The sequence below is a fragment of the Cyprinus carpio genome, chromosome A21 (assembly GCF_018340385.1).
Source record: "Cyprinus carpio isolate SPL01 chromosome A21, ASM1834038v1, whole genome shotgun sequence".
Lineage (NCBI taxonomy): Eukaryota > Metazoa > Chordata > Actinopteri > Cypriniformes > Cyprinidae > Cyprinus > Cyprinus carpio.
Window position 1 is genome coordinate 18,844,028 of NC_056592.1, and position 27,292 is coordinate 18,871,319.

At 37.7% G+C, this 27,292-nt stretch overlaps 1 protein-coding gene across 2 annotated transcripts in view; it reads left to right on the top strand.

Annotated features, from left to right (window-relative positions):
• The first annotated feature begins 1,408 nt into the window (after positions 1-1,408).
• Positions 1,409-27,292, top strand: part of LOC109092886 (vesicle transport protein SEC20-like) — a 41,693-nt gene continuing 15,809 nt past the window's right edge. For both annotated transcript variants that reach the window (XR_006153047.1, XM_042711188.1), the window contains exons 1-9: positions 1,409-1,543; positions 12,381-12,560; positions 12,649-12,774; positions 13,654-14,851; positions 16,900-17,094; positions 17,249-17,438; positions 17,658-17,731; positions 17,938-18,060; positions 18,669-18,781. Coding sequence is in view for 1 of the 2 variants with exons in the window: in XM_042711188.1 (XP_042567122.1) it covers positions 12,552-12,560; positions 12,649-12,774; positions 13,654-14,851; positions 16,900-17,094; positions 17,249-17,438; positions 17,658-17,731; positions 17,938-18,060; positions 18,669-18,781 (2,028 nt within the window). In the remaining variant the exon portion in view is untranslated. The remainder of the gene's footprint in view (positions 1,544-12,380; positions 12,561-12,648; positions 12,775-13,653; positions 14,852-16,899; positions 17,095-17,248; positions 17,439-17,657; positions 17,732-17,937; positions 18,061-18,668; positions 18,782-27,292) is intronic.

Consider the following 27,292-nt stretch of genomic DNA (forward strand, 5'->3'; position numbering starts at 1 on the left):
CTGTATGCTACCAGTCAAAAAAATTGGAATAATTAGGATATTTTTTTTTATCTAAAGAAAGAAGTCTCTTATGCTCACCAAGGCTGCATTTATTTATTCCAAAGTAAAAGCTGTGATATTGTAAAACATTATATATTTTTCTGAACCGTTTTCTTTTTGTATATATTTTAAAATGTCATTTATTCCTGTGATGCAAAGCTGAATTTTCAGTATGATTACTTCACTCTTTAGTGTCACATGTGCTCAGTTATAATCTGTTATTAATTATAATATTATTTTTATCAATGTTGAAAACATTTTTTAAATATTCTTTAATGAATAGAAAGTAAAAAAAAAAAAAAAACAGGATTTATTTGAAATATTTTTTTTCTAGCATTAGAAATGTCTTTACTGTTACTTTTGTTGAATATTTATTTCCTTTTCTTTTAAAACTTCATTAACCCAAACCTCTAAATGATGCATCACAGTTTCAACAGAAATATTAAACTGTTTTTAACATTGATAATAATAATAAGTATTTGTTGAGAGCAAATCAACATCATAGAATGATTTCTGAAGGATCATGTGACACTGAAGACTGGAGTAATGATGCTGAAAATCATCTCATGCATTTCTGATTATTAGAATAATGTTAGTTTATTAGTTTTTACTGATGCTTTTCAACAAGAGGTATCAGTTAATCAGACAATAAATCAGCATGTTTCTACATGTTGACAGATATCAAAATCAGAAAAAGTATTTCTTACTCTCTGAATCAATTACAAAATACCATTATGTATACTTGCAATAAGATAAATAATAATAATTATATATATAGAAAGAGACAACGTTTACACATACAAACATTACGAATTGGCTGGAAAAGAAAAATAAATTAGGGGTAAGGGAGCAGCAAACACCAAATGCTAAGAAATGGTTACATATAACATTTATTTTTTTCATTTAATTTTGTTGTTGTTGTTATTTATTTAATTATTTTTTTTCATGTGTTCTCTAAGGACTGCATACATATGTTGCATAACAAGATTGATGTGTAAATTTAAATAAAAAGTTGATCACAAAAAAGTAACTCTTCAGCTAGATTCCAGCTCTGAACACCCTGGGCGTTCACTCAGACTACTTGAGCTATATCCTGAGATGCTTCTCGAACATTCCTGAAATATAACTGTTGGCTACTTTTCCGCGATAACCAGGTCAACAAATGTCAGTTTTGTAAAGACATTCATTCAATGGCACAACAAAGCTAGCACTCATTTTAAGCATGTAGATTATATTATAGCATAGTACGAATACATTTATAATATAACTGAATACAGTTGTACATTGTTTTGGGTCAAGAACGAGCGCGCGCCTTGATTGGCAAGTGGGAAACCACGTGACAAGGCAGTCACGCGCTTTCCAGGAACCCGTCAGGAAGAAGATAAACAAAACAAACCAGAGAGGAAGACGGCGTGGATTGAGAAGAATGACATTAAGTTTTCCTAAAGGCGAATTAAATTGGAATTACAACCATTTTTGTGCTAGCAATATGGGTAGCTTAAAGGTGAGTCATCATTTTGCCTATGGCAACGCGGTGAGATGTGTGAGTATAGTGGTTAAAGGATGTTCAAAACATTGTCTTTTAGAGGTAACGTAGCTCTCTGGCTAAGCTTCGCTAGCAGAGGGGAGGGACACGGAGGCCATAGTGTGAAGGCAGCGCTGTAGTTCCTCATGAAACCCTCACTGATAGAGTGCTCTGCTGTGTGTTTTTGCAGCTTGAGGTGCCCGTTTGTCCTTTCAGATCAATTTTAAAATGGTTTTTTTTTTTTTTTTTTTTAACCTGTGGTTGCTTAGCTGGCTAGTCATTGTTGCTGAGTAAGCATAGAAGATGTTGGTTGTTGGCTTTCAGTTACACGTGAACTTTCTAGAACATTGCTTGGATCCCAGCTCTGTACCTTCTGGAGAAACCTCCTGTTGACACACCCAGATCCTTTATTAATAATCCAATGATATAAATCAGATGTAGTAAGTAAAGGTCCCCAGAATTGAGAACTAAGGATACTGTTTTAAGAGAATCGGTATTTGCTGCTGAAACTGTTCTTTGTTTACAGGACATAAATTATTAGGCTGGAGCTCGTTGGTTTTAACCCCTGGTTGAATGGGTTGTGTTTTGTTGGTTTTGGTATTTGGTTGTGAGACTGTTCTTTACAGCAATCTGTTTATTTTTTATATCTTTTTTTGAAAGTTGTGTATGTTTGTTTATTGTGATCTGATACATATATGTAGCAGTCGAGGTGATTTAGTGATTTGTAAACTTTTTTCTTCGTATTTACAGATTATTTTACATTGTTTTTTTAGAATGAACCCCACTAAGTCTGTGAGGGTACACGCCCCCATCAGCACGATGCTTAGTGAAATTGAAACACGATAGTCTCTCTGGTATCTAACGTAGAATGCCTTTGACACATTGATAACTCTCCGAAACGATTTTAATGTGTTTTGATCGTACATCAAAAGAAACGCGAATGCTTTAAAACGCATTTTGTGATGCGTTTGAACGAGTCGTTTTATCGCAAAATGATGTTCATTTGCCAGCTGGGTTGCTAAAACTTCATAATCGAGTTTTTGTGTATAAACTAAAAGTTTTAAGGAGATATTGTGTCGCACTCCATCTGTTTACGTAACATGAGGGAGGCCTCCAAAATTGTTTGTCGCTCGTCGACTCAACCAAGCGCTACGAGGAGGGATGTTTATGCGTATTTGTGTTTGATTGACATCGAGTAGGTGCAATCGCTTGCTTGCAGAGGCGGGTTATGAATTTGCATGCAGCCAATCAGAAAACGCCAATACGTGGGCGTTGGCGCATAATCGCTACGGGTTAGGTTGACGCGGTTTGTTTTTGAAGGGGGCCATGTTGAGTTCAGGGTGTTGTGAAGTGTTAGTAGGTCAGAATAACATGTTCATGGCCATAACGCACAAATTACGCTAAGCTTTTAAGTGCCATTCATTTTATTTGTTTAATGCAGATGTGCCTAATGGGTGTGAAGTGTAGAAATGTGAGCAGTCGAGAGTTGTTTAGTAGGTCATACTGTCCTAAAGTGAACATTACAGGGGTGGTCATCTATAGGACAGCTGAATAAGTCCTAATATGTAGTCAACATAATTTTTATGAGTGATTTTTTTAACCATCCTTGAATTCAGATGCCTATTGTGATTTTAAGATTTTTTTTCACTTTTAAATATTGTTTTATATTTTATTTTTTAAAATATTAAAACCTGTGTGCTTTTTTCTTTGGAATATAAAAGGAGAAATGTATAAAAATGTATTCATACAGAAAGAGTTCATAATGTCTCAGAAGTCACTAATACCAATTAAACAGATTATTTTAAAATCAATAGTATGAACAAAAACTTTCCACTTTGATGTAAAGTAGTGCTGAATGTCATTTGAAAATTAGAGAGATATAATAATGATTTAGCCATGAGAGAATTTTGTAATTATTATAATAATTAAAAAATAAAATACATAAAAACAGCTTTATCACTAATGACTTATTTATTATTATGAAATGTATAAATAATGTACAAGAAAGGGAGAGAGAAAAATTTATTATTATTTAATTTTTAATTATCAATGAATGTATTGTGTATAATGGATATATGTTTTATTTTTATGTTATTTTTCTTTTGGAAATGAATTTTTTCATAACATTTATTTTGTTAGAACAGAGAAATGTTTGGAAAAATATAAAACAAAAAAAAAAAGCTATTTCTTTGCACTCGTTGCGCTTTTTATGCAGTATGTGCACTGTATGTATTCTGAAACAAGTGATCGGATGATCAAACATGGTTGGTATTAACATGGTATTAAGAACATGTTGCAACAAACTCCATATGGAGTCCGTTACCCATTACATTTAATTTGGGAAAGCCACTCAATGCAATAGCTTGTTCGTTAGTCAACAACAAAATAACACTAGAGATGTGCTTTTTCTCTCTCTCTCTCTCTCTCTCTGTATATATTATCATATATATATAATATATATATACACTGCTCCAAAAAAATTAAAGGAAAAGTGATTAAAGGAAAACTTTGAAAACACAAGATCTTAATGGGGAAAAATTATACTGATATGGACTGGGTAATTTGTTAGGAATGAAAAGATGCCACATTGTTTAATGGAAATGAAAATTATCAACCTACCCAGAGGGCTGAATTTAAAGAGGACTGAAATTACAGTGAAAAAAGGATGCAGCAGGCTAGTCCATTAAGGCTGAAATTTCATTGCAGCAACTCAAAATGGTACTCAGTAGTTTGTATGGGCCCCCACGTGCTTGTATGCATGCCTGACAACGTCAGGGCACGCTCCTAATGAGACAAAGGATGGTGTCCTGGGGTATTCCCTCCCAGATCTGGACCAGGGCATCACTAAGCTCCTGGACAATCTGAGGTGCAACCTGGCGACGTCAGATGGACCGAAACATAATGTCCTAGAGGTGTTCTATTGGATTTAGGTCAGGCGAGCGTGGGGGACATTCAATGGTATCAATTCCTTCATCCTCCTGGAACTGACTGCATACTCTCGCCACATGTGGCTGGGCATTGTCGTGCACCAGGAGGAACAAGGACCCAATGCACCAGCGCAGGGTCTGACAACGGGTCCAAAGATTCCATCCCGATACCTAATGGGAGTAAGTGTGCCATTGTCTAGCCTGTAGAGGTCTCTGTGTTCCTCCATGGTTATGCCACCACCAAACCGGTCATGCTGAACAATGTTACAGGCAGCATAACATTCTCCACCGCCTTTTCCAGACCCTTTTACATCTGTCACACGTGCTCAGGGTGAACCTGCTCTCATCTGTGAAAAGCACAGAGTGCCAGAGGCGGACCTGCCAATTCTGGTGTTCAATGGCAAATGCCAATCAAGCTACACGGTGCCAGGCAGTGAGCACAGAGCCCACTAGAGGATGCCAGGCCCTCAGGCCACCCTCATGAAGTCTGTTTCTGATTGTTTTCTCAGAGGCATTCACACCAGTGGCCTGCTGGAGGTCATTTTGTAGGGCTCTGGCAGTGCTTATCCTGTTCCTCCTTGCACACAAAGGAGCAGATTACAGGATCCTGCTGATGGGTCAAGGACTTCTAAATTCTACTGCCCTGTCCAGCTCTCCTAGAGTAACTGTCTGTCTCCTGGAATCTCCTACATGCTCTTGAGACTGTGCTGGGAGACACAGCAAACTTTCTGGCAATGGCACATATTGATGCGCCATCCTGAAGGAATTGGACTGCCTGTGCAAACTTTGTAGGGTCCAGGTATCGCCTCATGCTACCTGTAGTGACACTGACCCTAGCCAAAGCAAAAAAAACTAGTGAAAAACAATCAGAAAAAGATCGAGTAGGGAAAAAAATGTCAGTGGCCCTCCACCTGTAAACCCATTCCTGTTTTAGGGGTTTTCTAATGGTTGCCCATCTAGTGCACCTGTTGTTAATTTTATTAACAACAAAGCAGCTGAAATGAATTAACAACCCCCTCTGCTACGTAACTGACCAGATCAATATCCCAGAAGTTTAATTTACTTGATGCTATACTCTGATTAAAAAGTGTTCCTTTAATTTTTTAGAGCAGTGTATATATATTTCAGTTGTTTTTCAAAGTGCTTCCTTGAGTGCAAGACTGAGAGCTAGGCATTTGCCTTTGTGTAAGACGTGCTGTTACTTTCTCAGCGAGCAGAGACCTCTGACATTTGCAGAGTAAGTCTGTGCATTTAAAGGCTGGACTGCAAAATGTAAACTTGTTTGTAATTAGCTCAGACTGTCCTTTTAAGGCACAGACAGACCTTGAAGCTAATAGGACATGTCTTAGTTAAATATGAATCATATATAAGCTCTAGACTGTCTCCTGTCATACTTCCTGTGTATTAGCTGCAGTGTGCCTGTAGCTTTAGCACAAAGGCCACCAATTTGATCACAGCACGCCTACGCTTGAGGTTCTTTAGCTTGTGCATAACAAAGCGGCGGACTGTAAATGCACACTGCATAAAACTAGTCAGTTTTTAGTTCATGAACATGCAAACTTTTATAAGGACAAAATTTGAATATTGCAGAAAGCTGGCATGATGAAATAGACTTTATTTTTTAAAATTGACTACTGTCATTTTAAACGTCTTTGGTGGTTTGAAACATTTCACAACTACTCCCGTATTTACTAACTACTGCATTTCTGGTAACAGCATTCAGTGCACCTTCTTGCATAAGTTATTCTACTTTTTATGGCTTTCAATTAATGTGGCTCATCTAAAATTTAGATTTAGCTGAAATTTGCCCAATAATAAAAGTAAATAAAAAATTTAAACTGCAAGCAGCATTGAAAAGGCCCTCGCACCTGGAGCCACCTCCACCCAGTGGCCTTAGCAAAACAGTGAACGGTGGGCAATATGCATTTAAAGTGATATTAATGTGTTAAAATATTTTATATTCTTTTATATGTGCTGAAAGTTGTTGGAGCTGTTGGTATTATTGATTTTTATGATTATTATGTATTCAGATGTGTTCATTTTATGGGCTTTTATCAAACGTGAAGTTTGGTGCAGATTGAACAGGGTACGTTTGAGTTAGTGCACAGCATGACATATCCTGTTGCCAACCGGTGGCACTATGATTATAACTGAATATTGACCTTTAGATGACTTCAGGCCAGGACTCTTACCAAACCAAAAAAACTGGGGCAGATTGGACATTGCATATTTTAGTAAGTGTAAAACATGACATTTCCTGTTGCCAATAGGTGGCACAATAAATTATAACTGAATATCAGCATGTACTGTAGATGTTTTCAGGACAGGAACCTTACCTAACATGTGAGGTTTGGGGCAGATCAGACATTGCATGTTTAAAGGGATAGTTCACCTTCAGTTGCTAGTCCCCATAGACTTCCATAGTATGGAGAAAAAAGAAAGAAAAAAAAAACACTCTGCAAATCAATGGGGACCAGCAACAGAAGGTGAAGTATCCCTTTAAGTTAGTGTAAAACAAGTAATTTCCTGTTGCCAGCAGGTGGCGATATGATTATAACTTAATATTAGCCTTTAGATGTGTTTAGGCCAAACTAAATATCTTCTTAATTTAGCATTCCTCGAGTTAGTTAAAGTATGAGGCCTGAAAATGGCAAAAACTACACAAAAACGGCTGACTTCCTGTTGCGTTCAGGACTTCGCTCCAAGATAATTTTTTGTAGGCCTAGATGTTGGGACATTACATGCATGTACCAAATATTGTACACATTTGTGAAACATAGCGGGAGGGCCGATTCGTTGAAATTTTATAGGTGGTGCTATCAGGACATTTTGCCACACCAATATCAGATGTAAATTTTCACCAGTAGATGTGTATGCAAAGTTTTGTGAGCTTCGGAGCATGTTTAGGCCCTAAAAAATGCAATTCACTTTGGAGAAGAAGAAGAAACAGAGCCATTGCAAGAGGGTCCTCACACCATTGGTGCTCGGGCCTTAATAAATAATCTCAAAAGTGCATGCATGATGCACAAGAACAAACCTCACTGGTTTTTGCACATAATGCTTGAAAGTTTGAGATTTGGTTTACCATGTTCGTTTGTGCATTGATCAATGAGAGAAAAAGAATGATATCTGTTCTTCATATAAATTCAAAATGAATTGAATGGATGATGGATTTCTTTCAAATGATTCATCTCTTGCTTGGCAAATACCGACATGTACAGGATGCGTGGCATTGCCTTGTCTTCATTAAAGACATGAACAAGGCAAACGAAAGGACAAACCAGACTACATTAAATGCAGGTTCACTTGCAGTGAGGATAAATTTGATTTTTGCTGACCACACAGTGTTTTGTTCGGTGAATGATTGGCTGCAGAAAGCATCAAACCAACTGAAATCAAGAGGCATTTAGAAAACAAAGAGTCAAACACAAGCTTTTCATTTTATTTATTTATTTTGTGATAATAAAGAATTCCTCTAGTACATTTCAGAATTTTATTGAAATTACATTTTTGTTTATATACAATGATTTTGTGTGTCATGTTGCCACTTGATGTCCACACGATAGAGCATTGCTGTATTTGAAGTTTACTTCACTAAAGGAGCACTTGACAGGAACTAAGTGACCCATATTATTTTAAATTGGAAGTATGTCTTGAAGCTCAGTGCAATAAGTCCATCCAAAGAGTTGATTTTGAAATCAAGAGACACTACAAGTTAGGGGTGGGCGATCTGTCGATTTTATATATTTTATATTGTCGAAGACGTCTACGATCTACTTTTCATGTGAACCGCAGAGATCGTGATCTTTTATGTCCTCATAATAATGTTAAAACTACAGCAATGACTGCCTGTTAGATGACTGTGGCTGGTCAGATTATTTCACGTGTCTCTATCATGTGTCTTTCATGCATGGTGACGTGCTTAAAAAAACAACTTAACGTGAGCTAGCAGTAGTACTGCGATGAATCAAATTTTAGTTTCAGTTTCGAGTTGTGCCGCAGGCTGTTTTAATCATTTTAAGCAGTGTGCTTACGCCTCTTCTAAAATTAACGTCCAAATCAGTCCAGTCATGCAATGTGACTGTCGTAAAATGCAGTCTACTACTGTGGGACATGGTTTATTTTAAAAAGAGAGCTAAACACGAACAAGCAAAGTATATGTGGAGTTTCAGGCACACGTATAAATGGTCAAACATACACACAAATGTAATATGTCAAAATGTCTGTCTTGGCGTGTATTTACATAAAGACAGTCAGTTATGTCTTAAGTCAATATAAACAACTGGGAAAGAAATCGAATGTGTGTCAGTATATTAAATACCTGCGTTTGGTCTTAAAGAGACAGCAGCCTAATAAACCTACTGTTGTCTGTGTCTTTAATGTGAATCAAACAACAAAATACAGAGACAATCACTCGCTGTTCTTGAATGAATCACTTTATAACTTCAATAAGAAGCAATGTATTTTTGATTCATACAGTGATGCAGTGTTTTTAAGTTTAACTCTGGCTTTAATGTCCATTTTGGTTGTTTAATGCAATACTGTGTTTTTAATTGTTCAAATAGGTAAGTCATAGGCTTGTTCCACTCTGGATAGTCTCAATAGTACATCTCAAATTTGGGAAGATCGTGATTCAGATCGTGGATCATGATTTTGTATGATAAGATCGTGATATGATATTTTGGGAAGATCGCCCACCTCTGCTACAAGTACATCCATAGGCTCATATGTGACCCATTATGGTTTTCCATTTTGGTGCCATTTTGAAATGACGTTTTCGAGCATGGGTTTCAGTGCAAAACCATCATTTTAAAAGCACTAGCATCATGTTTCCTCTGATCTATAGTCTGTTACTCCCAGATCCTATTGGGAGGATTTCAGCCACTCAGGGACTTGTATTCATGAGAACAAGGCTTGTTTGCTACACACAGTAATCAGTATCAGCTGCTCTGTTTCTCTTTCTCTTGGTTCCATCTGTCCTTCTGTATTTTCACATCATTAAATGTGTTGCTGTTAGTCCTTGGTAGGTTAGCATATCAAAATTAATCTTGGTAAATAACATGTAAATCCTGATCTCTTCAGTGATACTGTGCTGTGAATGTAAATCTGCTGGGTAGACGTTCCTCCACATTGCCCTCCTTATAGCGATCATGCTGAGATGAGTTATCACAACAGGTGGATGTATATTTTGGCAGGATTGCTCATACAGAGAGCCTGTGTCTCTTCCTCGTTTCACTTTCCTAATGCAGAGTCTGATCTCTCTTTCAGATAGAACTGCCCCATAATGTCCATCAACAGCCCAGCCCCAGTTTTGGCCAATGTACATGTTGGTTGTTGTAGGAGGACTCAATTCAGATTATTATTGTTATTGCTCATATTTATGCCCATTCACACTGACAGCAGTTTTTTTGCTGGAGCCCACAAGGTTACTGTACCTTTTGCTAGGTTTGCGTTCCTACGTTCCTCTTCCTGGAATACACAAATTCATTACCGGTGTCAAGAAAGAATCTGTTCCCCCACAGAATCCTATCCTTATTCCACCCCAAAGCTATAAATTACTGCTGGGATGATGTTTTTTTGTTGACCAAAACCCAGAAAAAAGTTAGCAATTTAGCTTCTATAGTCCTTAACTCAATGGGTTTTTGGGTAAATGCCTGAGATAAGGTCTCTGGTTAACGCAAATCCAGGATATTTTTGTGTTTTATTCTACAACATAAAATACATCAGTAATAATCGTTTTATGCCTTTACTTGTCTTAAAGGGATACTCCACCCCAAAATGAACATTTTGTCATTAACCACTTACCCCCATGTCTTTCCAAACGAGTAAAAGCTTTGTTCGTCTTCAGAACACAATTTAAGATATTTTGGATGAAAACCGGGAGGCTTGTGACTATCCCATAGACTGCCAAGTAAAATACAAAAAATACAACTAAAATACAACTTTATTCAACAATTTGTCTCCTCTGTGTCACTACATAGCAGCGTAGCGCCATTTTGGCTCATCTGAGCTGTACGCATGCAGCGTACGCTCTTCTGTGTCAGCCGCGCTGAACTGATGTGCTGTTTTCTTTCAAATCATAGCGTAAATATACGTAGAAAACATATTATTGTGGCGCGGCTGACACAGAAGAGCATACGCTGCCTGCGTATAGCTCAGATTCGCCAAAATGGCGCTACGCTGCTATGTAGTGACACAGAGGAGACAAATATTTGTTTTATTCGCGTACAAAAAGTATTGTTGTCGCTTCATAACGTTATGGTTGAACCACTGATGGCAGATGGACTATTCTGATGACGCTTTTCATACTTTTCTGTATGATATAGCAGCATTGCGCTTCGGTTGTAATGAGTTTGAGTCCCATTGACCTTTCCCGATCCCATCCCTCTCTCTCTCTCTCTCTCTTTCTCTCTCTCTCTCTCCCACTTAGTTTCCTGTCTACATACTGTCCTATCATAATGAAGGTAAAATAAATCTTAATGCATGTTTTTTATAGTATGAATGTGAATATAAAAGTTTCCTATTTGTGACATTGTGGTGACATTTATATGTGTTCAGCTTGTAAATCCAATCTTTTTGACCTGAAATGCATCATATGAATCTGGGCATACTACTTAATTCACATACTGTTTATTAGGGAAGTAGGCATTTTCAAACTTGATTCAAACTCTCATTATCTCGCATTGATGTCAGCACATGAGCTCTATTGACTTTACTCCATTTGGTACTGTTTGTTCCAATGAGTGTCTGATCATTTGCATGAAGTTAAATTTAAAAGTTAAAGTCCCACATCCTGTTGTCAGTTGTTACTGTCGCTCATGTTGTCAGAAACTGGGAGCTCTCATTGAAAATTACTACATGTCACTTTGTCACTGTACATTGCTTTCATTGTGAACTCGCCTTTTGGGTTAGCGAAAAGAAAAATACTTCAAATTGTGTGGCTTGTTGAGGAGACTTGGCCAGTAAGTAACTACCCTAGCAACTCCTTAGAAACCACCCAGAACACCCTAGCAATGTATGGAAAACCAACCATAATGCCCAAACAACCAGTCAAAGTTTTGCACCACTCACATTTTCTTTGTAAAGTTTAAAAATCTAGTTATGATTTGTAGGCTATCAGTGAGTAGTAAACAGTAGAATAGTGGAGCGCTGAAGGGAAATTTTCAGTGTTTTTTTTTTCTCACACTGGTTCTGTGGGCTGTATGCAAACCCTGCCGCGCACAAAGCCAAAGGGTGATAAGACGCTTATTTGACTTGCTTGGTGCACCAGGAGGAAATGATGTCATCAAGCACAAGAGAGAGACACAGAATTGTTTGCTCAGCACAAGCTTCACATGCTCCGACATATTTCTGTTGATTTGTTATGCAAAGAGTGTCCAGCGTTTTAGGTCTCGCTACCTGTGGCTGTCTGTCTGTCGAGGGGAAAGGGTTCTGCCGATGTTATTTTAAAAATAGCCCTAGTGTTCGATGCTCTTGCACTAATGCCGCCCAACAATCTGACACGATTTAGGGCTCCCTTCTCTTCCTCCATGGATCTCAGGCAACCACCCTAACTTTTTCGACCATAGCTGGACCTGGACCTTTTTAGGAAAACCCCAGTGTTTCTCCAGATGTATGCAGATGTGATAAAGCATTGATATCTATGAGACGAACCTGTCTGTGGCTGTTCTAATGTCAGCACACAGTTGTTTTTGACAGCTGTTTCCTCTCCGTGTTTCATAGTCTGTGCCAGTTAGCAGCTTGTGAGTGACATTTTGTTTATAGACTTGCTTAACCAGACTGCTCAGGCCGAGTGTCCTGTTTTGCACACCAATGTTTGTGCAGATAGTGTTTGTTATTATAACACCTGTGTTAGCTAACCGCTCTCCTGTTCTGTTTTCTTTCCACAGACAACAGTCAAGTTAGGAGGACAACTCAGCCTCCATATTTAAAACAAGGACTTTCTCTTATTTATTCTTCAAATCAAATTTCCTCCAGAGATTGACGAAAAGACAGGGCGACTGAGACGGGGGAGGTGGCAGAAAAGTTTCCGTCAAGGAACTGAAGATCTGTGCACTGCAATGCCTCTGGTATGGGACCTGTCATTCAAATTTCGGCACCTGTTGAGGTATTTTGAAATAGATGTCATTGTATGCTTCTCTTGCTTTCATCTTACAGCCCAGCATTAGTGGAATGGATCCTCCCTTTGGGGATGCCTTTCAAAACTGCTCTTTTACTGACCAGGTGCTGACCAGCACAGACCTGTTGGCTAACAGTTCTGACCCAGATTTCATGTATGAACTGGTAAGTTCATACACACGGTGTTACTGTTCCATTTTTATTAATACCTAGAGGATTTTCACACCACAGAACTTACACACATGGAAAAACAAGATATCGTGGCATTGTACTAATTTGTTCCTTTGTTTTGGTTAAATCATAGTTCATTTTCACAAAATTAAAATGAGGGAATGAAATGGTAACCACACTGTATCTAAAACGTGGCCATGAATTAATAAATAAAAAAAGAATGTAAATCATGTTCATTGATTTACTAAAAGGATAAGGATTTTATAAAATATATTTTTTCTTACAATTTCTGCCCAATGAAATATTTTAGAGCTTAGTATAACTCGAAAAATGTGTATTCTTTATCAAAGTGCCCATAGCGTTTTAAAATGTTATTTGTAATTTGCATGAGTTTTCATCTTGGGGCCAATTTGGATGTTTGCTATGGGCCCCTAGTGCTAATACATTTTTAAAAAAATTTAATTCAATTAAATTTTCAGCACATAATGGTTACACGTTGTATCATATGTAGATTGACAAATTGACAGTATTATTTTTGCATAATGTTTCAGAAAATAGCTATAAGTAGTTGTGGCAACATTTCCACAAATGGACAAGCAGTCATTAAACCAGGCTGCATACTGGACTTTACGAACCTCGTAAATATGCAAATAAAAACCTTAACACAGTGCTTAAATAAGCAATGTGAAATCCTGAAACCTAACAGCCCTGATTTAATTGCAACCCAAGGTAAAGTCTAGACAGTGTAAAACATGGAACAAGATTACCCAGGATTATGTTAATTACACTGGGTTATTCATTTCAAGTGTGAAAACCCACCAAGTTTCTTTAGTCTGCTGTATAAAGTTGAGTTACATTTTTGAATGTTTGCAGGATCGGGACATGACTTGTCGCCAGAGCCCTAGAGGAGATATTTTCACAGTCGGAGACTGCAAAGACTTGGACAGCATGGATCGTCTACCTGAACTGGTAGATAACGACCCTGCTTACAGCTCAAACTTTGAGCAGTGGGACACGTACTGGGAGGACTTGACCAAGTACAGTCGCCTCACCAGTTGTGATATCTGGGGCACCAAGGAAGTGGATTTCTTGGGCCTTGATGACTTTTCCAGCCCTTACCAGGATGAGGAGGTGATAGGACAGACACCGACCCTGGCCCAGCTCAACAGTGAGGACTCGCAGCCAGTTTGTGACACTCTTTACCATCCGGACTTGCTGGTGGGTCAAAAGCAGCTTTTGTTTCCACCTCCCACTGTGGCCAAGAAGACTAACAAACTCAGCCACTCAGCAACCAGCGCCTCATTGAGTCGCAACCCTCTGCCGGACTTTGCCGAGGGATCCCAGAAAGCTACCTGGCCTGTTCCCTCCAGCACTGACACAATGGCCAAGGGCCAGTTTCAGGGCCCTAGCAAAGCCTCAACTGCACCTCTGGACAACATGGATTACGTTCGCAAAGCCAAGGTACGCATCAGCATACCACGCAAGCCTTTAGTAGAGAGCTCAGCCCAGATTAGTGTTTCTGCCTCTCCTCTAATCCAGGAGCATGAGTCATCTGCTTCGCAGGTGAGCGAGGACCCAGCCGTCGTCGCTGCTAACACAGCATCCTCCATTAGCTGTGAAAAGAGAGTGGACACTCCTAAACGAGAGGTACCAACTGGTCCTGGTCCAGAAATAGGGACCCTGAGTATGGTGCCCCACAAAGTCCACTTCGCTGCAGCTGCCGGCAGTGAAACCTTGCTCACCGTGAGTGCTCTTGGATCCGACGCTTCTGCCACTGACAAAAAGAAGGAGGAAGAGCACAACTACTCGTTATTCTTAACCAGGTCCAGGCTGGCAGGGAAGGCAACTGCTGACATGGAAGAAGAGGAGGAAGAAGAAGAAGAGGAGGATGAAGGTGAAGAAGAGGAAGAGGAGGAGGAGGCAGAGGGATTGCATCTAGATGATGAAGACCATGATGAAGGGTTTGGCAGTGAACATGAGCTCTCAGAGAATGAAGAGGAAGAGGAGGAGGAAGATGAGGACTATGAGGGCGACAAAGACGACTACATTAGTGACGCATTCTCAGAGCCAGGTGTGAAATGAGATCTTTTTCTTGATGCTGTTGTAGAAAAATGCATAAAAACTAGGGATGCTATGATAATGATAATGGTACTGGTATCAATACATTCTGTTCTGTACATTCGATACACAAAGGTACAAAATTTAATGCCACCAAGAGAGTGCACAGTTCATTTAGTACAAATAGGCCTATAACTGAGTGAACAGAAAGAGAGAGTATATAGAGTTAATTCTTTTAGAATGTCATTGGTATTGAGTAGCATTGGGAAATCCAGTTCATTCTAGGAGTTAGCTGTTTGGAAAGTGCATTGTAGGTTGTGTGCAGATAACCAAAGGGAAGTGAAACTAACAGATGATCTTACCCAATACTTTGTAATACATAATAATGACATAAATTACAGTAACTTGTTGTGATGCCACCCAAAAGCAAATGCATATTTAGGTTCTTAAATGTGTGAATCTCTTTGGTTATTTCATTTATTTATTTGTTTGTTTGTTTGAGTGGCGTTATGGAGCTAAAGATTTAAGCATTTTGTAATTGTGTGTGTGTACTTGGTGTAATCAACCCAAAAATGAAAATTTTGTCATCATTTACTCACACTCAGTGGTTGAAACTTGAATGAGTTTCTTTCTTCTGTTGAACATAAAAAAATATATATATATATTTTGAAGAATGTGGGTAACCAAACAGTTCCTGGTCACCATGTGACTCCCATTGTATTGCAAAAAAAAAAAAAAAAAATACTATGAAAAGTCAATGGGGACCAGAAACTGTTTTGTTATCTGCATTCTTCCTTTTAAAGTAATAGTTCATCCAGAAATGAAAATTGTCATCAATTGTTCACCCTCATGTTGTTCCAAAACCACAAAACTTTAATGTGTTTCATTAAGATATTTTAACAATTCTGTCCCTCCAGTAAACATCCAGTCCATTACATTTTTTTTTTTACATTTTAAAAAGACATGGCAAAAGTAATCCATACGAATTGTGTGGTTTAATCCAAATATTTTATAGATAAAGGATCTCTTTATATGATGAACAGATTTAATTTATCCTTTTATTCACATATAAACATACATAGAGCACATAAAATATGGTAAAGAGAATTTTAGCCTTACTTGCTTGATGTTCAAGAACAAACCTCATTGGTTCTCGTGCGTCATACAAGCATGTTTGAGTTTCCATTTACAACTTTTGATGTCTATGGAATGTCCCCATTTAGATAGCTAAGTAAACGTGTATTTATTTATTTATGTATTTAATTGCAATATGCATATTTTACTTTTGTAAAACTTTTTTGACCAGTGCATATGATTAATTGCAGCAGTTTGCAATTTCAGAGTTTGTAATATAGTTAATTATAAATTGTGCAGACATCGTGACACCAGCAAAGATGACAGAAAATCGTTAGATAGGGATCTTTGAAGTATGCTAATAAGTGTGTCCTCCTCCACCCATCCTGTTGGAAACCCAAATTTTGTACCTGTCAAAAACAAGAATTGGAAACGCCACTCATTGGACAATTTGTTTTTTTCTTTTTTTTTTTTTCTTTTCGTCTTGCAGTGTTTTGTTAGCTAGTCAGCTTAAATTAAGCCTGGAATGAAAAAAAAGCTTTTTTTTCAGGTTGGTCTAAAGGACACAGAAGTGTTGCAGAAGATTTGGTTTGTAAACATTGTAATTTTATCTATTGCGGTATGCTTGTATAGTCTCCTGTATTTGCTGTTAAAGTTAATATTTGATGAAAATAATAATCATCAGTCTCACTGGACTGTACTGGTAAATACTGGTACACGTAACAGCAAATACCAAACAGAAGTATCAGTACTTGTATTTGGTATTGTGTTCATCCCTAGTGAAAACTTGTCTGCGCTGCCCTAATTTGAAACTATGTCACTACTAATATCTTGAACGAGCCCTTGTGACTTGTTATGGTTGAATTGAGAATTATTGATTGTACATTTACAAGATTATAATGGTTTAATGATTCTGTATATGCAGGATAGAAAAAGATCATTGTTCATTTCTTTCTTTGCCTCATTACCATCCTATCTTTCAAACAGGATGTGACACTGATATGGCTGATGATGTCAAAGGCCTGACGGCTGGAATTTCCAGGAAGAGGGGAAAGCGTCGATACTTTTGGGAGTATAGCGAGCAGCTCATCCCGTCCAAACAGGAGCGCATGCTGAAACCCTCCGAATGGGACAGAGACACACTTCCCAGCAACATGTTCCAAAAGAATGGCCCGCACCATGGTGAGACATTCACTGTCCATCATATAAAATCTATGAACAAAGAAGGACCTGTGTTCCAGATTATAATTACAGCAGATCACAGTATTTAAAGCTTTTATGAAAATTCCCTTTAAGCCTGACATATTTAACGTTAATGCTTGTCTGAATTGTTTAGGAAAACACACACTGAAGAAGTCGAGGCGGACGGATGTGGAAGATCTTACTCCAAACCCCCGGAAGCTGCTTCAGATTGGCAGTGAACTCCGGAAACTCAATAAAGTCATTAGTGACCTGACTCCGGTTAGTGAGTTACCCCTAACCGCTCGGCCTCGGTCTCGGAAAGAGAAGAACAAGCTTGCATCCAGGTAAAGCCGTATCCACGTACTCCTTGAACTACTACTTCTTTTATTTCTTAAAGCTCACATCCCAACGTTTCCCTTAAACTTAAAATCCACTATAGAAAAACTGGTTGAACTACATTGCGTGCTGTTAGTGATTAAAATGCTGAAATACAGCACACCAAAATGACTTTTTATTGAAACACTCTTCTTGATTCTTCTCTGTGTGTTTGTTTTCTTCCCTAGGGCCTGCAGGCTGAAAAAGAAAGCTCAGTATGAAGCCAACAAAGTCAAGTTATGGGGCCTTGGAACTGAATATGGTACATTGTTTAGACATGGAAATTAAATATTAAAGGAAGTGCTTGATATTGTTTATTGTAGAGTGTAGATTGAGTGTAACCACTGTGCTTACCTTTGAAACGAGACTAGTTTTTAGATCGGTTAAGTTTTTGTGCATGCTTATAACCGAGCAAATTTGCCAAGTATGCCAAGAATGAGACAAAGATATGATTGTCTTCCTTATCAGATCGTTTGCTGTTTGTGATCAATGCAATCAAAGAAGAGATTGTCAGCAGAGTTCAGGATATCTCACATGACAAAGGAACAAGCATGACCGAGAAGCTGGATAAACTCATTGAGGATACCTTAGGTAAGAAAATGTGCTACGTAGCATTATTATTAACACTTGTAAAACATTGCAGATGCGAATTGTGTGTGTTCTTGTACAAGCTGTCTTCAAGTTTCTCCTCAAGCACACCACTAACAACTCGATACATCTTACAAGCTGAGTTGCAAGAAATCTGCATGCTTTACAAACATGATCATGTGTCTTCTCCAGCAGCTGCTATCCTCACGTCTTCAAGAATTTTAAGAGCCTTCACATTGCGTCGGTCCATGCTGCGACCTCTGTTGTATCGAAACTTTTTGTTAGCACATCACAATCAGCACATCACCTCATCCTACTGTTATATAAGTTCCAAAAACAGCTTTAAAAGAACACAAGATGAATTATTTTTTAAATATTTTGTTGGAAGCTCATGATCTCAGCATAGACTGGGAAGTAAACAGCCTGTAACTAACAACAAAACTCTATTAAAACTTTCCCTTTAAGATCAAGGTAGGGTACTTTGCTACTCTATTTAGTCTTAGTTCCTGGTATGAAAACTTAAACTTAAACTTTAATGGAAATTCCCACCTAACAGTTTTATTATATTAGCTTCTATAGTTTCATTAATAAGTTCTCTTTTGTTCATACAGTGGAGCCACCAGTGGCCAGCCAGACTTCAGAGTTTGTGAATCAGATCCTGGAGAACACTGGGAAAGGAGATCCCACCGGAGGGCTGGTGGGATTGCGTGTGCCCACATCGAAGGTGTAGAGTCACGCCGAAAGACACCACGGAGCACACACGAAGCCATCCGCGCCATTCTTGTCCCACACTGTAACGGCCCAACACTCTGCATGCCCATTTTCACTTGGAGACGCATCCTCACATTTAAAGTGAATACATGCATACGATACCACATGTCCGTGCATACATATGTATATATTCACCTCATGCGCACAAATGGAAATGAAACTAGTAGTTAACCTTTGCACTCAATGTTTCCTACCATGTGTGCATGTGGCTGGTATCGATCAACAGGCCGCCATGTTGCAAATATTAAAAGCCAATATACGAGATACCTCCAACAAATGAGAAAAAGAGAGAAAAAAGCTAAACGATGAGCACCAGTAGCCATTTTCCTCTTGCGTCCAGCTAAATCTTGCATCAAATGCCCATTAAGAGTTTTGGAAAGCAGAGGTGCACTCTGCTGAGAAACTAAGAAGGCATTAGATCCTTTGATTTAGTGGTCAAAAAGGTGTAAATGCAGACTTTCTGAGTTTTTGAACACGGCATGTACGATAGGCCTACTTTATACACTTATTCATCTCTCAACTGAGGGTGTAAGTGTCCAAAGGTGGATTCCTGTTTGAAGCATTTTTTGAGGATCAATTGAGATACACCAACTACGAGAAGAACACAAATACCGATGTTAAACCCAGAATAGAGCAAAGTTACTGATGTTCGGTGTATATATGTAGAACAGGGATGTTTCAAGAGAGTAGCAGGTGAGGAGACGGGCCTCAGATGGCTTTTTCCACAGATTTGTGATCGTCTCAGGTTGGAAAGAGAGAGAGAGCGTGTGTGTGTGTTTTGTTTTTCTTTCCTTGACTTGAGCAGATGGTCAGGTGAATCCCTTATTGTAAATAGGCAGATTGATTGATTATTATCCACTGGTGAAATCTTTTCCTTTCTACACTTTGGTTGAAGTGCCCTCACGTCAGATCACCTTTGATGTTGTTTTGCAAATTCTCAGTGAAAGGGGCTTCTAAAGCTGATTCCCAGATTGGGTTTTGTTTATATTTGTACTTTATACAAGCTAGATTCATTGTGCCTTGTTATTGCGGAGTTGAGCAAAAATAAAACTCAATGGAGAGAGCAAATGGACCATTTTGCAGAAAGCAAGGAGCTGAAGGGGAGTCAGTGGGGGGTGGGGAGGTTTGTAATGTATTTCAGCTCTTTAAAGATACTCTGAATGTACATAGGAACATGGAAAATATAGATATATGCCACAGAGTCTGTGCTTTGTATCATAAGATGGCTCTGGCAAATGTATTTTTTTCGGTACTTCATTTAGGAGGGGATGGGGGGGGGGGGTTTGCGGTGTCGTAATATATGAGAAATATTAACATATAAAAAACAAAAAATGATATTTGCACACTATATTTTGATTGTTTTGTTTTTTGTACCAAAGACACATGCAACTGAAAATGGCAACTAGCCAGTCTAAGTAAGGTTTTGCACAGCTTACCTGACACCGTATTGAATGTAGGAAAAAAAAAATGGTAGGGTCAAGGATTCTACTGAACTGTGAAATTTGCTTGGGTCCAATTCTCTGCAGAAAGAAGCATTCATTTGCATCCTCATCCAATTTTGTACTGTTCTTTTTGTTCTCATATACATTTCTTTGACACATTTGTACCGCCATTCGGTTTCCCTCCACCGAAGTTTTGTTGCGTATTTAAAAGATGAGCTATAAAGTTAATGGAGAAGGAGATGCTTCTGTTTTGCCCATAGAAGATATTATCACAAAACCAAAAGGTTTACTATTCTTCCTATAGTTGTAGAGGGGAGTGCATGTACAAAAAATGATACATGTCATTGTCTTGTTTATAATTTGAATACACATTAATCAGTGCACACATTAAGATGCCACCTTCTGAAATGATACGTTACTCGGCATTACACACTTTTATTTTTGTCTTCTTACTCTGAGTATTGTTGAAAGCAAAATTGAATTGCGTATATTTTTGTAGTGATTGCCTTTAACTCTCCTTTCTGCACTACCCATAGATCCCTTTTGGAAAATTCGGAAATGTTTTCGAAAGCACTTATCTTGCTAAGGGATTGTGAGTTCAAATCCTCTTTTAAAATTGAATTTAACACAATCGTATGTATAATGTATGTATACTTAATCGGCTGAATCTCACAATAAAAAGTCCAGGTTGTTTTTAACCTCAGTATCAAAAAGAAAAAAAAATATATATACATAAATTATATTTTGCATGAACACAGTGAAGCCTTAAAATAAAAAAATAAGCTCACCTTGCACCCGACTTCTCATTAATTTAATTCAAAGGATTCGAAACAGCATAAAAATCTAAATCTGAATCAGTATAATTAAATTCACTAGAACACATTACTTACAATTGTACTTTACAATTACGTGCAGTAAATGAGAATTACTTTAATGAGAACCCAAGTGGAAATATGCCTAATTGTCATAAAAATTAGGCTTTATTTTCATTCTGGAAAATATAAATTCTTCCTGAATTGTGACCTAGACTGTTTTTGTGAGATTTCCCTGCCATCACGATCTCAAGCTGCTGCAAATTTGTTCATTCTGAAAAATCTCTTCCAGGGGAAATGATTAATAGTTTGCTAAAGGCCTTTTAAAAGTGACTTTATTCTTGATGCTAAAGCTTGTGGAGAAGATTTTTTCTCAAAATTCATTTAGATCAAAGAAAGGAGAATCTAAACTAAGACTTTTGTAAAGCTATTTTTTGCATTTAGTAGCATAGTAAAGATTCTGTATACCGTCCATTATGTGTTGTAACTCCTTTTTTTGTACATGTACATGAATTTAGATTTATTCTAAATGTGGAAAATATAAACAGTATATTATATGTCAATAAATGTGTAGTAAGTTCTATATTACATGTAAGAAAGCAAAAGCACTTTGTCTAGACAAAAAAAAACAAAAAAAAAAACAAAGCTTTCCCCCTCCCATTTGCTGCTAAACCGACCTCGTTTGAATGCTGCAGTGTGTACTTGACTTTTGCCATCTTGACCAGGGCAGTGTGACTGAGAGATTTGAGTGGAGACAGACATTCGTAAGTGTCTCATTGAGCAGTGAGGACTCTGACGTCACAATCTTCATTTGCCTTCAGTAGACATTTCCTATGGAAAAATACAAATTCTGCTTTGGATTTTTCTTCAGGTCGATGTACAGAGTTGACACATTCTCTCTGGCCAGAGATAGGTATTGTTGTCATTGATTTTTTTTTTAAAGTAATTTTTTTACTTACTGCGGGAAACCGGAGTTATTTGAGAAAGTAGCTCAGAGAAAATAATAATAATAATAATATATAAATATATATCGCTGTACTGTAAGGCAGTTCCATTTGCCATGGGGAATCAATTGGACACTGTTTTTTTTTTTTGTCTTTGTCTTTAAGAACCCATCCATTCTTAAAAGACAGCAAAGCCATTTGTTATGGCGACAAAGACCGGCCTTTCTCGTGCCCATCTTCAGCTCAAAGCTACTCGGAGTGGCATTAGCTCAAAATCATAATGATTGTCCTATAAAATAAGCTTGATGGCAAGTGACAATGAGCATACAGAGATGGAAATGCATGTTGTCCTTCTGTCGAAGGCCTGCTGTTTTGAGAGCATTTGGTAGTTATCATAGTGTCCAAGCTCACGCATTCAACATGATGTTGTGAGCTGTGGAGTTTAGTGTTTTAACCAGCCAGGGGACTCTGTGGCATTCAAACAGTCAAGGAAAAGGTTACTATTTAAAGCCAGTATTTTATCTTTCTTTCTTTCTTCCTTTTCTTTTACTTTCTTTCTTTCCTTTTATTTTTTTATATATAGAAAGATATTTAAAGAACACATACACATATATACACATGCACACATTTGTATATGTGTGTTTGTTTTGCTTCATAGTGTGATTCAAAATTAACATTCATGAGAGGCTGTCACGTAGGAAATTAATTCTGGTTATTTTCTAATCTTAGGGAAATTATTTCTGCCTTCAAAACAGATATATGCATCGAAAACAAAACAAAAAAAATCACAAAAATTAAATATAATTCATTATTTATATAGCATAGTTATGTTTCTCACATAGTCTGACATTTAGCATCATATTACTTTTTCAAAGGGAAATAATGTAGCTTTGTGTTTCTGAACAATTTGTGTGTTCTTTTAGTTTGCTTGTTTTTTTGTCTTTAAGAGTAAGCTAGCTATTACATCCATTCTTTGATTGATCGATTGTTTTCATTGTCTGCATATTGTTGATGATTCAGTCATTTTGGACGCAAAGCTGCTAAATCATGTTGTGAAATTGTATATAGAGAATCAAATATCATTCCCTGTTACATTCAAGCTATGAGCAATGACTTTTATATTGTAAACGATTATTTATCAGGAGATGGATCTTGTGCCATTATCTTTATACCACAGATTCATCAAACACAGTTCGATCTCAATGGATAACTCACTTTGAATTCTTCTAAAATGGCTGCAGTATATTCTCAAGAGCATTCAAACAAGCATTTACACCTTTCCTTTTCAATGGTTTGTGTAGATATGTGTTTGCTATATACAAGAAAGATTATTCCTATTGGTGCACTATGCAGGTTTTACTCTGTAGAAAGACAGGATGTTGCTTAAGTTGACAGCACTTGCTTTTTTTTAACAATTGTATCTGATTAATAGGTATTGTAAAGGTGGTTATCGATGGTAAACAACACGGTGACTAAAAGTTGAGAAATATTTTGCTAAGCATTTCACAGAAGGCGGCCTGTTTTATTGTTGCTAAATAAACATGCTCTTTCCAATGTATTTAACCTAATGAATGTTGTAGTTTTGTTTTTTTGCTTTCCTTTTTTGCTGTTTGTGTAATGGACCTTGATGAATCATTTTACCATTCTGTGCATTTTGTTACTCTGTATCTTGTGTAATCGTGTTCTTCAAAAGTAGAATGACCTTCACACTTTTAGATGATAGCGCTTTAGGTTTAGCAGTAGAACTCAAACGTGCATTCCTACATATCAGCTGCTTGTAAATGTTCCATTAACAAATCTGTATGCTACACTCGATCCCTTTAGATATGATATTTGAAACCATGGATATGTTTGCATATACACGGCATGACTATTGTGCATGCTAACCTTGCTAAATTGATATTCATGGAGCTTTTGCAACAGAAGAACAGTCTCGCTGTCTTTATTCTAACCAATGAGCACAAGTGGGAAAAGAAACGTTGATACTTTGATGTAAATGATCTCTCTTGCACTCCGGCTTTCATCTGAAAAGACTCACATTATTGCACTTGGTTTTACAGAATTTCTGATGTTCTTTTTGAAATGATGCCTGCAAAATCAGGTGCCTTATTCAGACATGAAAACCCAAACTTGATCTATTGACATTTTCTACAGAAACGAGATTTTGCCGATTATGCCAAGAATTAAATCACAACTTTCCTCTGAAATTCTATATATAAATATATATATATATTTTTGATTTTGTTTGTTTTTCTGCTGTGTCGAGCAGTAAGCTTGCTTCAGATGAGAACTGTTGCTGCTTTGCCCTCATACAGTTTTCATTGAAAGATGAATGTAGTCTTCCTTCAGTGGAGTTCAATATAAACATAAAGACTGTGTCTCATACATTTTGGTTGAGAGACTATCCAAAGAGTGCTGCAATCATAAACTCATTTTTGAAATGTTTATATCATCATTATAAATACACTGCCCATCCAAAAAAAAAAAAAAAAAAAAATCAACCCCTGGATTTAACTAAGCCAAATAGTTAGGATTCTCCCTTTGGATAATTACTGCATGGATGATTATGTTATGTGCTCAAAGAATGAGGTCAGCTGACTACCTGAATATACTGAATGACCAGGATATTCCATCAATTCATTTTTTCTTCCCTGATGGCATGGGAATATTCCAAGATGACAATGCCAGGATTCATCAGGCTCAAATTGTGAAAGAGTGGTTCCGTGAGCATGAAACATCATTTTCACACATGGATTGGCCACCACAGAGTCCAGAGTCAGACCTTTAACCCAATGAGAATCTTTGGGATGTGCTGGAGAAGACTTATGACTCTCCCATCATCAATACAAGATCCTGGTGAAAAATTAATGCAACTCTGGACAGGAAAAAATGTTGTGACATCGCAGACGCTTATCGAAATGATGCCACGGCGAATGTGTGCCATAATCAAAGCTAAAGACAGTCGAAAGAAATATTAGAGTGTGTGACTTTTTTTTTTTTTTTTGGATGGGCAGTGTATATATGTAAACCATGTGAGATTTCATCTGTTTAGGTTCTTGGTTGGAATTGTCTCTGCCTTTGTTTTGACCTTGACAAAAGCAGGTTAATCCATTTGTACATGATGCATTGTACCTTTTATACGATCGACGTACTCAGCGATGGATTCCTCCGAAGCCCTCCGAGTGGAAGAAGTTTGCAAAGACGATGTCAAACCTTGTCAACATTGTGTCCCCTCACCAATGCTCAAGATTATTGTGCCTCCCGATTCTTCTGGTTCTACTGTTCCTCAGATCGCCGGCTATGACCTGGAGCAGAGTCACTCACCAACGAACTGAAATGGCCTTCAGCAGTTGTTCTCCAATCAAGGTTTTCCACGAACACAAAAATGACACAGAGGTGCGCATTGTTTGGACTAGATCGTCCTGTGATGGAATTCAGTCGTAGAGGGCGGGAAGTCTCGGTGGACTGGCGAACTGCTGGCAGATGTCCCTGTTCACACGGTCAGGACACTTTCCTTGCACTCAGTCACTCCCTAGGAGAAACGTTGTGTCTTCTTTTGGTGGTTGCCGCTGCATGGCACCCTTCACGGCGATGGGGGGAGGGGGAAAGAAGCTCTTTGTTTTATTGGGTTCAAAAAAACTTGGACATTGGGTAGGAGTCCTGTCTCGCCACCCATGGTGCTGAATTTCGAAATATGTACTTGAACACCCTCAGTGACATGAGAGCTGAGACTTGGCCCATGCTGTCAGGTCCGTGAACTCTTCTCGTTCCGAAATAAAGTTGCTCTTACGACATTTGCTCAAGCCACTGCAACACCCGTGCCAAGACCTGACCCCAATCCGGGCACTCATATTGGACTTGGACCAAACCAGTGGTTGGGCGGGAAAAGGGCCTTGTTAATGTAGCGGTTGTTTCTGTATTTCTTTTTCTGTTGAGGAAGACATGGAGAGCTAGTAGGGTCTCTTGGACTGTTGGGCCCAGATCCCTCGCACTGAAGTGCACCGGACACACTCGAATCACTACTCTGAAACCAACGTTAAAAAAAAATCAAGGAACGCTTGCATACTTTTCTACACTGCAGTGATTTACATTCCCTTCCGACCTTTGCCAAATTTGCATCGAGCAACTAAATTGACCTTCAACATTGGAAGCGGGTTTGCGAAAACATAACCAGGGCCACCAAAACCCTTTCGTTTCGATTTCATTTCGTTTCTTTAGTTTCGAAAATCCATACAACTTTCAATTTACAAGGATTGACGCAAAATGTCAATCTAAAAAAATTAATAAAAATAAATATATATATATATATACACACACAATACGTGACCTTGTGCTTCTAATGTTGTATGGTATTCTACTTGATAATTTAGCATGGGATCCTTAAGTAGCTAGTACCTGTGTGTGAACTCCCAACGTGTAAAATCTTTCACCTTTTTTATTTCTTTATTTTGTATTTTTATTTTGTTTGTTCTAGTCACAGTAAGAAGGCTGTGTTTCATTGCTAAGTGCTCTGTCGTAGATCTCTTGGTGATATTCTTAAGCAAAAACTCTGCAGAAGTGTATCCTACTGAAACTAACAGTTACTTGATCCTATTAGCAATGTCTATATTTGTAGTTCACATATATGCCTGTTCAAATACAATATCTTGACAGTTGTTCTATTTATGTTTCAGTGTTGTGCTGGGGTTTTGACATGCATTGGACATTTTCTTTCACTTTTTATTTCTTCCTGTATTTTTTATTTTTTCGGCACAACTAGTTGGAGAACAGCTTGGTTTATTGAGCCTTGTTAATGTACAGATGTGAAGTAGGCTTAAAAGCAGTTGTGATTGATCTTTAAAATGTGTCTGTTTGTGTTATTGTGCCTCTTATTATTTGATTTCATTTTTTGTTTTGTTTTTTTGTATTATCCTTAATTATGTCACTGCATTGTATCAGCCCGGAGTTGGTACCACAATTTTGCTTGTAACCATGATAGTCTAATTCTGTTATTGATTTTACTATCAAAATAAACATTAGAAACTCCAGCACCTCATCTGTCATGCGTTTTTACTTTACCTTAATAAATGCAAGAAGCATTTTCACTAGACTATTGAACCCCAATATTCTTTTTAACTCAAGAGTCATACAAATTTGTATTGTGCAGGCAGTAGATTTGCTCAAATGCTTCATAAATAACATGAAATATTCACATAAAAAAAAAAAAAAAAAGCTATTTGCACACTATATTTTGAATGTTTTGTTTTCTTTTTTTGTACCAAAGACA